This window comes from Cyprinodon variegatus, unplaced genomic scaffold (genome assembly GCF_000732505.1).
Source record: "Cyprinodon variegatus isolate N-32 unplaced genomic scaffold, C_variegatus-1.0 Scaffold1166, whole genome shotgun sequence".
Lineage (NCBI taxonomy): Eukaryota > Metazoa > Chordata > Actinopteri > Cyprinodontiformes > Cyprinodontidae > Cyprinodon > Cyprinodon variegatus.
This window is the reverse complement of record NW_015151619.1, coordinates 150,534-161,772: the sequence shown is the minus strand read 5'-3', so window position 1 is coordinate 161,772 and position 11,239 is coordinate 150,534. Positions and strand designations below refer to the sequence as shown.

Here is an 11,239-nt window from a genome sequence, read left to right as displayed (position 1 = left end):
CTTCCATGGCAGCCTAGGCCCAGTCGCATCTTTGTGGTTTTCGCTAATGTTAGCAGCGGCTGGAAGGGGGTTTTCATGTACGCATTCCAAGCTGCAGGCTCCAGAATACGGTCCTGCAGCTGCTCAAAACACTTCAGGACCTTTTGATGTGCCTTGATTCGTATCAACCAAAGACTTTGCATGTAAACTAGCTGCTTCTGCTGCCTTTATCGTGTGCGTTCTGAACTAAGCATAACTATTTTTCTCTGGTTGAGTTACATCACTTGATCAGGTCGTTCCTAATATGGCACACTACAACATGATATCGGGCCAATACCAGTATTGATCAAAACTCAGAGCTGCAATATGAGATATCGTATCAAAAAGAAAAAGCTGTAATCGGGACATCACTAGGCATAATTGACAAAGACTCCTGATTTAAGCCTGTTTTGTGGTTGCCATAATTTGCACAGAAAAGTTTCCAAACCTTTGTTGCCTGGGCCAAAATCCACTAATCAAAATTACATGAAAGTTAAAAAGTATCATAGCTCAAAATGGGAGGGTTTATTTGTTAAGCACCGTAATTGTCTTTTACCCGTTCTGTAAGATGTGAGAATGTTATAATAAATACATTAGTCAGATTTCCTGTAGGACAGCAGTGCAAAAAGTGAAGAAAAAAAAATATTTGGATTTGAGCAAGGAGTTAATGATCTGCCTCTGAAATGAGGAATAATATAAAACATTCATAATCTCATATCAGCTGGAGTGTATCTATATTATTCTTATTTAAGGGGTGAAAATATTGATTTTATTGGCTGATAATTTTAATAAAGTGCTCAACTAAAGAGCAAAGACTGTAGAATAAAATAGATATTCGAAGTGAGGGATGAGATGCATGGTAGATCAAACCCAAAAAGGGTTTTACATGTTTGTTATATTAAAGATGATCATACAGTTTGTGTCAGGCTTGGATTGAGGTTTTGAGGGTCCAAATGCAGAGGCGAAGAGGCAGAGGTGTGTTCTTGAAGATTTAATTGAATAATTGAGGCAAAAACCAGAGAAAAAAATACTGGAAACCAAAAATCATGGGAAAACTCACGTTGGGAGCCAGGAAAAGACGAGGAACCAGCACTGAGAAACTACACAGGGAGAGTATATATGGGAGACAGAATAAAGAAGACAGGACTGGAAGCAGGTGTGAACAGGAGTGAACAGAGGATTCTAGAAAGGAGCTAGGGAAAAGCAGACCGACCCACAAGAGGGAAACAGATGGTGACCAAGAAAAACCTAAGAACTCAAATACATCCAGATTACACCACAAAATAGGAATTAAACCAATGAAACAAAGAAAAACATGGATCAAAGTGAAACTGAAAACTTAAAAGAAAACTTAAACCGAACCAAGACCGTGACAGTTTATTCAATTAGTTTTAACTAGAAGAAATACATTAAAATTCCCTGAAAACTCTGGAATTTCTAATTTGATGTAACACAGAATATGTTTGGGGTCACACACGGAGCCCTTACCACACTTTGCACACCATCATTCTTGGAATAAAATAAAATAACTTACCCCTAATTTCTTAAAACCTCTCAAAAATATATTATTTATCACCAACTTAAAACCACTCATCAGGTAGAACAAGTTTGAAAAACCAGTGAATACCTTAGACTAAGACTAATTTAGCGTCAAAACATGAAAAACTTTATTGTACCTTTGCAGATAGGTTCAGTATCGTTCCAGTACGGGTCCCTGGCACTTATGCACTCTATCACTGGAGGGCCTTGTTCTAAAGAATGACCCGGGTCACAAGTGAATTGGACAACGGTTCCGACGGCATACAAGGGGTCTGATGTTGTAAAGTTTCCGTTCTGGAGGTAGGGCTCATAGCAGTGGCCGCGCTCAAAGGCTGCAACAGCAAACAGAAAGAAGGATGTAAGCAAACGTTAAACTGCAGAGAGGTTCTGCTACTTCCTGTACCTTCATAGCGAATGTTAAACCCCGTCTCATGGTTGGGCTGATCGGTGATGAACTGGACCCTCACAGCTGGACCCTCACTGATAACCCCCTCAAAGGGAATCTGTCCGCCCCGGCCCGAATCAAACAGCACGACAGAACCGGCATCCAGGCCACTCCATAACACCAGTCTGCAGGGATTCACACAGAACAGTCCAGTAAAGTAAATCAACATTATTTATTCAATTAAACACTTTTTTAATATGTTTAAATACATAGATTTAGCTGTTCATGGGAATAGAATAAAAATATGTGTTCCTGTTATTTTACTTACAGTAAAGCAGCAACATTCTTATCCTGATATATTCTCTTTAAAGTCTGTGTATTCTGTGCTTAATATCAAATATACAATAAATGCAAAAAATGCACAATTAAGTAATGTCCATTGAATAATCTAAATTACATCTAAAATGATAAAAGAAATCATTAACTGCTATTAAAAAATAAAAAAAAATTTGCAAAAATTATAAATCATATTTCAGTCTTATATTTACATTTGATCACCATGTTTATATTTTATCATTGTTGCACTTTAAGAAATGGAAATATCTTGCTGTACTGAACGAAATTTCGTTTTGTATGCACCCTTTGTGTACAAAATTACAATAAAATTTGTCTAGATCTAATGTTAAGTCTCTTTATATTTATGGATAAATATACAGTGAAGAAATGATCAGTATTTTTAGGGGGTCGCCAGTTGTTGTGTTTTGGGTCACAGGCTGGAGCATTTCTGAACCCTTGGATTAGATGACATGTATTTAGATGACAATAATCTGAACTGACTTGGACCTGGGGATCATAACTTGCTAACTTGCTTGCCCCTACCGGTCCGTTGGTCCCAGGGCCAGCCTCTCTAGGTGAAGATGCAGCCTTTGGTCCTTTGGTGCCTCCAGAGACCAGGAGCAGGAACGGTCCAAAGTGGCATTGGGTCCATGGTGGGGAGATGGGGACAGCACCCGCCCTACTGTTGCATTCTTTACTGTGCCTCCGCAAAGAGCTACAGGGAAGATAGTATGTTTTTATAAACACTACAATATGGATGCGTCCTGTCAGGTCTAAGCACCTAAAACATGCAGGGAAAGAAAAAGGCACAGAGACAATTAGTTTAGTTTTACTCGCGAGGAGAGTAGGAGGAGACCGCAGAGTTTACAAATCTCCAACCCACTCTGCTGGTCTTCAGCTTTCTCCTCGCTATTTATTAAAGTCAGGGGATGTCCCTTATTACACAAGCTGAGGTTGTACTAATGGAAAGGGAAACAAAATGATCTTACTTTAAACCTCCGCACATATGTTAAAACCAAACATGTGGTTGTTTTACAATTAAATTTGTTCCAAGAACACATGTTTAGAAGAAACATGTGATAGAGGATGTTCAGGACTCTTTTACAGCCCGTCCGTTGCATGACCTTTATCTGTAACGATCTTTAGCAAGAGTTAATAATCGATGAATCACACATTATACATCATAATAGTCCATTAGTACACAACCCATGAAACACACACGGAGTAAAAGTATAAATAAAATATTTCTAACACGTCCCAATTCAGTGGCTGCATCCTTTTACCATCATCATCTTAACGTAACTTGATCGCCTAGCAACCGTAGCACCATCAGGCATACATATATGAAACCAGTGGAGTCCCAACCTTTATAACTAGTAACAAAATTTAAAAAATCCAATGCAACATCGCCATGGGACCAAAGTTATGAATAAATTATTATTTAGATCAGGGTTCTTACTTTTAATTATTAATGGAAAACTTATCATGAAATCATATAGAAGATGCCTAAAGCTTTCTGTGTTGATTTTCAAAGAGATTAAGAAAAACAACATTCTTGTGAAAAATATATCAGCTTAGAGGAATTATTTTGCTATGAAAAACCTGACTTTTAAACATACAAATAAATTTCTCATCCACAATATTGAGGATAAATTAAGTTTTTTTTTTTTTCTTGACCCAGACCATTTGCTCCTGTTTTTGTAAATTTAGTCTTTGCACCGTAGCCACAGGCACGTTTCTGCTGTTAAAGAAAAGAGACATTAGAGTTGTAAACAAAAAAGGTAACAGAGAGCATAAAAATAATTTATAAATTAGAAATAGACACCTTGAATTCAAGGATCTCATTGATTTAGAAACTGCACTAATTATTATATTATTGTTTTTAGTCTTGTTGAATTAGGAACTGATTACAGAAGAAGAAATAATTTCCACACTAACTTTCAACCTAAGTGCTATATAAATGTTAATTTAATAAGGACAAAATTTTAAGTAAATACATACAATTATGAAACAATGTATTGTAATCTTTGAAATATAAGACAATTGTGTAACGATTAAAGATAATTGTAAGGCATTTGGTGACTGGGTGCGGATAGGGGGTTAGGAATACAATATTTTACTAATGTAATCTTTTCTTTTACTTTTTTCTCTTCATAAATAGTTAACAATCATTTTTTCACATAAAAATTTATATAAGAAAATATTTATTCATAAATGTAACTAATAAACATATATTTATTTATGTGAGGATGAGTTAATTCTTCATCTCCTCATATAACTCCAGTATAGTAAAAAAAAAAAAATAATAATAATTTTGAAGCTTAACCTTTATGTCAGCCAAGATTTATTCAATAGCAAGCCAAAGTATTAAATGAAGATGAACATGAAAGTCTGAAAATATGAATAAGTTATGTGTTTAATTTCCACCCAGCAGTTTAGCATGATGAGCGGGAAGACTTCCTGGTTAGCTGACAGCAGCCGAGGCAAGATGGTGCTGAGAAACATCTGACTGCTTTTTCAAGTATTTATAGTGCACAAAAAACTGCAAAAAATAAGCAAAAAAAGTGTTAAATTAAATGTATTACCCTTCATTTATGTAGGTAAATAAGATGGTTTGCATAAGGATTGAGTATTTTTACTCTTAAAATTAGATAATTAGATAATACATTTTTTTTGCTGTGTAAGTTATTCTCAAAATGCCATAAAAGTTTATTCTGTGTTATAGAAGGTGTAATTTATTTTTATGTTATTTATAATTTGCGCCTATGAACGTCAAGCATGGCTACCTGAGTTGGACCTATCTGCTTCGACCTGAACTGAATTATGGGAAAGGACCCTCCAGATTGGCCAAATAAAGGATGTATTTGTGTGCTGCATTTAAAACCATTTTAAGGCCCTGAAACACCTTGCAGATTTAGACAGCATATGCCTGATGTCCCACAACCTCCTAAAAAGCTGGCATACGCTGAACTTTCTATGTATTTCTTTTCAGTTTTGGGCATAAACATAGAGTATTCATAATGAGTCCAGAACTTATGGACAACAACGACCTAACATATGCATAAAGCACCGCAGCATAATGTCCATGAAATGATGCTTGTGCATTATTTCATGGCCATTAAGAAGCATAAGTTAAAGCTGCTCCCCTCAGGTGCAGCGATGCGCCAGGAGGTCTGCATTAAAAGATGTCTTTGATTGCGGTATTAACCTGGCTGCTGTTTACCCAAAATAAGTAGAATAAATAAATAAAAGAAAGGAAAGAATGTTTGGCAGCGTAATGCCCATGAAATGTGACAAGCCAGCGTCCTGAGGAATGCGCCGGAATGCGTCCGGCCTAGATTAAAAGAATTCTTTGACCTTTTTATTAACCTAGCTGCTGTTTACCGCCCCACAAAAAGAAGAAAAAAAGAAATTAAACAAAAAGCAAGAAAGAAGGTTTGCAGTGGCAGCAGATTCAGCGTAATTCCTGCTAGGAAGTTTGTTGGTGGTGGGCGTGAACGCAAGGAGGATCCATCACACTCACCTTCTGGCTCACCCTATGATGGGGATGAAGTCTGGAGGAGAACTGATGGTTTCCTCCTGTGAACCCCCTTTATACTAAAAGCTGTTAATACGCCATTATAAAGTAGCTGGAAGTTAGAAACACGTTGACATGCATTGGAAATAAGTTCTTGATAAGTTACGCATCAGTTATGCACAACTTACTCATAGGTTACGGATAAGCTGGACGCCACAACTTGTGAGTAACTTCCACTTAACGTAGGTCAACCATCAGATAACTTACCTATAACTTATCCCCCATGTATGGCATACGCCGGCATACTCGCCGTATGTCAACGTGTGACAGCGTGTTTCATCGTGCTCATAACTAAAACGTACCCATAACTTATTCAATGTATGGCAGCGTTTTTGCCAACTTTTTTACATCAGGCATACGCTGGTCTAAATCTTCAAGGTGTGACAGGAGCTTTAGGAGGAGTTTTGGTTTCTGACAGCATTTGGGGGAATTATGTGATGCAATCAGTCATCAAACCTTCGAAGGATGCAGCCTCTGATTGTGAACACACTCTACAGTATTACTTAAAACCTCAGAGTACCCAGAGATGCGCTATTGTAATAAACCACCATACAGACTCACCCCTGCAGCTTGGCTCCTTCCCGCTCCAAACCGGAAGCGATGCGTTGATGCAAGTGAGCTGAGATTTCCCCTGCAGGTGATAACCCATGTGGCAGTGAAAGCGAGCTATGCCTCCTGGGAGCAGATCCAGCACTGACACCTCCCCAAAGTGAGGTCTCTTTGGAAGTGAGCAACTCAGCCTGAAAACTACGAGACAAGAGATTAAAGAAGTGACGTTCGAGCACATTTGGTAAATCTTCAAAAAAGTCAGGTGGAAAAAAAACAATATGTTTTAGAGAAGGAAATATAGCTTTAAAAGATTTAGATGTTGCATCGATTCCAAGCTTCCTTTTCTGTTGGTTTTCCATCTTCGTGGTTAAAGTTACACTAGTGCCAGAACTGCTCAGCTCCAGTTCAAATTACTTTTAATTGTTTGCTGTTTCTAGGTGAACCTAAACGACCATCAGATGCAGCTTTACTTCCACTAGGGATGTAATTTATGTATCAAATAATGAATTATTAGAATGGAGTATCTCTGCTTCTTTCTGTATCTCTGCTTCTGTCTCCTTGAACCCCAGTCGGCCTCGGCAGATGGCTGCTCACCCTGAGCCTGGTTCTACTGGAGGTTTCTTTCTGTTAAAAGGGAGTTTTTCCTCTCCACTGTCGCTACAAGCATGGTTAGTGTGAGGAATTGCCTTCGAGTCAATGAGTCGATGCAATTAACTGGTTTTCCTTGGATAGAAAACTTGGAAACTTGAAAGCTGGATTATTCATCCACATCAGCTTCACTTTCTTATGGACTTCCTGAGCACCTGTGGGTACAGCATGAACTGACAAACCGTAATAAGCTTTGCAGGTTTGATGGAATAATATTTCTAGGTTGTTAAAGCAGTCTTTATCATCTAATTTGTCTTATTTAATCAGACACAAATCTAAGGTTCTTATCTGAGTCTGTGCCATCGTAGAAGCGATGTAAAAGGATTAGATGACTATGATTAACAGCGCAGGTGGGTTGTTGTCGTCGTATGTACGACAACGTCCTCAGACACACATAGAAAGCAACCTACGACACAGACTCTCACCATACAATGTCCCATATTCTCAGCCTCCTAATGAGATGAGAGATAATTAATCAGAGCTCTAATCAGCTAATTCACATGACAGATTCAATCACCGTGCTGAGTGACTCAATGAGAAGGTATTTGATTATGCAATTAACACATACACTTTAGAGAGCACAAGCAGCCTCTTAATGAAAGGGCTGTTGGAAAAATTCTATAACCAGTTTATATAAACACATGATTATGTTTCCTGTGTTTGTGCACCAATGGTGCGAGGTGACTCACTCTGGTAGTGGAGCTGGAAGAGGCCCATGCTGCCCTCTGGGGCGGAGCGGTAGTAGACGGACAGAGAGTTGGTGGGACTGCGGATCACCTGACCCTCCACCAGCAGCGTGTGGTTGGCCAGAACCAGCATGGCGCCGCGGTCATCTACACCTCTGATGGACAGCTGCTCGCTGTCTGACAGATTCACATTCTTCACCTGAACACACAGCAAGTTATTGTCGTAATTAGAGACGATCGGAGCCACTGTTTAGACTCTATTTAATGAAGAAGGCTTTTCAGTGGATGTACACTGACATAAAAGATGTTACATTTTCTGCTCTGTGTTTGTCTCTGATAAAGCCACATTTCTATTTTTTTTTTTTTATATTAAGGATTAATTTACAATTTGAAAACAAAACATTCCAAATTGTTTTGGTTCTCCCCTTTATGGGACTTTAGTTTTTCGTTTTCAGTTATCAGTAGTGTTACACCATTACACCATACCATTTTGAGAACCAAAAGTTTATTCAACTATTGTCGCCCATTACCGGTTAATAATAAAAAGTTCTGCTGGATTCTCTTTTTATTAGTCTTTTTCCTGCTTTATAAAGGTAGGCAGCAGCTTGACAAAGACATGATCGCAATTATTGTACATCCAAGTAGTATGCAGTTCTTCATATATACACACACATCAATTTCAAGCAGATGGTATCGCTATGGTACCATTATTGGCCAATACTGCACAGCCAGGTATCGGGGTCAAAATATGGCATTGGTGCAACACTATCAGTAATTCTGTTTTGCTTGTCTTTGTTTGATTTTTTTATTTTGTGTTATATTTAAGCAGTCTTAAGTTACTCTCTGTTGCCCCCTTGTGCCTGTCTCCTTTCCCCTTGCTCCCTTCTAGTCACTTCCATCCACATCTGCTCCATATCATCTGATTACCCGTCTTGTTCTGTCTCCCTTATATTCTCTCCGTGTGCAGTTATTCAGTGCTGGTTCCCTGTTGTTTAATTGCTTCCTCATCTCTGGCTCCCCACGTGAGTTTACTCTGACCTTTTGTGGGTTTTGGTTCTCAGCAGTGATGGTGAGATGAAGCCTCATGAGGCTCCACCAATCAGCAGCCTGAGTCCACTTTAACCTACTGCCCAATTTGATGCTGGTTCACTAACAGATTTCTTTATTTATCAAACCAGAGCCAAAGTATAACTTCACATGATGCTTGACATTCCTCACTTTGAGGAAGAAAGTGCTTCTTGTAGGAGTTGTCATAAAATACAACTTGTTTCTCATAATTTTAAGACTTAATCTTTTCTTCTCTTAATATTACGACTTTCTTCTCATAATTTTATGACTATTATGTTGTGACTTTTTCCTCATAATGTTACGACTTAATTCTCGTAATTTTACGACTTTATTCATGAAATAGAAGGAAAAGAAATCTCTAGCCTGGCCCTAATACTCCCTCATATTGTTTGGCCTGGCTAATAAAGACACTTTTAAGTTTTACCACTAGGAGGCAGAAGTCTTGGAGGCATCCACATGACGACAGGAACACAAACACTGCAGCATCCCTAAACACAATCACACTAGTAGTGATAAGCAAACACTCTGCTGGCCGTGAACATGTCACATCCTGACTGCAGTCGTCATGTGTGGGATTTCCCTGGGGCTGAGACACACCTGCAGCTCCACTCCGTAGCCGGTGTAGACGGTCACAGTGTAGGTGCAGTGCAGGAAGAGGCCGTCAGGCAGAGGCGGGTTGTCAGAGGAGTCTATGTATCCCTCTGGGTCTGTGAAATTAACCATGCAGCTGGATGCAGCTGAGGAGAAAGCAGAGAGTTTGGATTATTTTTCCCCAATGAATATGTTTGTAATCCCCTTTAATGGTGTTCTAACTGGGACCTTTCTAGAAATCCCTGCTGTATGTAATTAAAGAAGGACATTAAAGGGATTTTAACCACTACACAGCGCAAAAAGGTCAGCAAGGACTAACGGGGGACTCAGAATAAATAGCCACACTCTTTCCTCAAAGGCTTTTAAGAAGCTCCATGCTAAAACAGGTTATATTTATCACTCATTATTAAGCTTCTTTTCTCACTTTTAATGGCATATTGCAATTTGTTTTTACTTTGTAGATAAACCGTTTGGCATTCATGCAGCAGACCTTAGATGTATTTGGCATTCTGTCATATTAGAACCATAAAGATAAATGTGTTTTCTTTAGAGACTTAGACTTAAGACAGATTTTATTTGTCATTTTGTTCACACAAGTGTAAAACAAAAAGAAATTTCATTTGGAAATTCTAATTTCTTAAGATTATGACAAACAAAAAAGGTGAATGATTAGGGAAAGAAATCCTGGTGCTGATCGATATCATACCACCTTCTTCTGATACTTCAGCAGCAAATCTTTGGTAGTCTGACTCTACATACTTTGTGCATCAACAGCCTTTTTTTTCCCTTTCGTTTTCAAACGTAACTCAGTCTAATTTAAGTATGATAGACAGTGTCTGTAATTATGGGTGTTTCAGCTTTACCAAACACTGTGAATTAGTTATACAGTAGCAGCCATTCCAAATTGCCCTGCCCAGTCAAACACCAGCCGAATGGCAGCCCACTTCCCTGCAGCTCCCGGCAAAATCCTTCCCAACTTCCAGCCACTGGCCTTCTCCTGGGCATGCATATTTTTCACTCTAACTCCACCCTTTCAATGAATTACAGTGTCTGAACAGGAGATGATGCTTCCCTTTAGATTTTGATGTCCATAAATCATGACAGAAAGGATATTTTAGTCCAAAGATTGATGTTTAAAAAACAATTGTATGGGAACCAGCCAAGGGCCCATCAAGGAAAGTGGGGAAATTGTGAATGGCTACTACTGTAGGTGTAAAATTTTGACTGAGCCTACCTAGCACACAAATTAGCTTTAACCCAGAATGTTCTGGCTCTATGCTAAGCTTCTGTTTAATTTTTTATTCTTCTGCAAACTCAATCAGGTGTTTTTTTTCCAGTACAGCCCAGTGTTTTTTTCCACCTTTCCTCCTATATACTCTCCCTACAGCATGATGCTGCCACTTTCTAACCAGAGCTAATTTCTTAACTCTAAAAGTAATGGTATGTTCACATACATCAACCTTCATTTGCAGCCCCTTCCCAGTCAAACACAAGCTGAATGGCAGCCCACTTCCCTGCAGCTCCCAGCAAAATCCCCTCCAACTTCCAGCCACTGGCATTTTCCTGGGCATGCATATTTTTTTACTCTCACTCCAATTTTTCACTGAATTACAGGGTCTTTAGATCTTAATGTCCACAAATCATGACAGAAAGAATATTTTTGGACAAATATTGATGTTCAAAAAGGAATGGTAGGGGACTAGTTAAGGAACAGCAAAGGATCAGCCAAGAGCCCATCAAGGAGAGTGGGGAAATGTTTAATGCCTATTACTGTATACTGTAAAGCAGGGGTCACCAACCTTTTTAAGGCTGAGGGCCACTTCAAGGGTACCGAGACGTAGG

At 38.8% G+C, this 11,239-nt stretch overlaps 1 protein-coding gene across 1 annotated transcript in view; it reads right to left on the bottom strand.

Annotated features, from left to right (window-relative positions):
• sez6l (seizure related 6 homolog (mouse)-like) overlaps positions 1-11,239 on the bottom strand; it is a 184,540-nt gene that overhangs the window by 48,407 nt on the left and 124,894 nt on the right. The window contains exons 3-8 of the mRNA XM_015400958.1: positions 9,404-9,543; positions 7,742-7,937; positions 6,417-6,602; positions 2,822-2,993; positions 1,961-2,127; positions 1,695-1,889 (exon numbers count right to left, since the gene is read on the bottom strand). Of these exons, the coding sequence (XP_015256444.1) occupies positions 1,695-1,889; positions 1,961-2,127; positions 2,822-2,993; positions 6,417-6,602; positions 7,742-7,937; positions 9,404-9,543 (1,056 nt within the window). The remainder of the gene's footprint in view (positions 1-1,694; positions 1,890-1,960; positions 2,128-2,821; positions 2,994-6,416; positions 6,603-7,741; positions 7,938-9,403; positions 9,544-11,239) is intronic.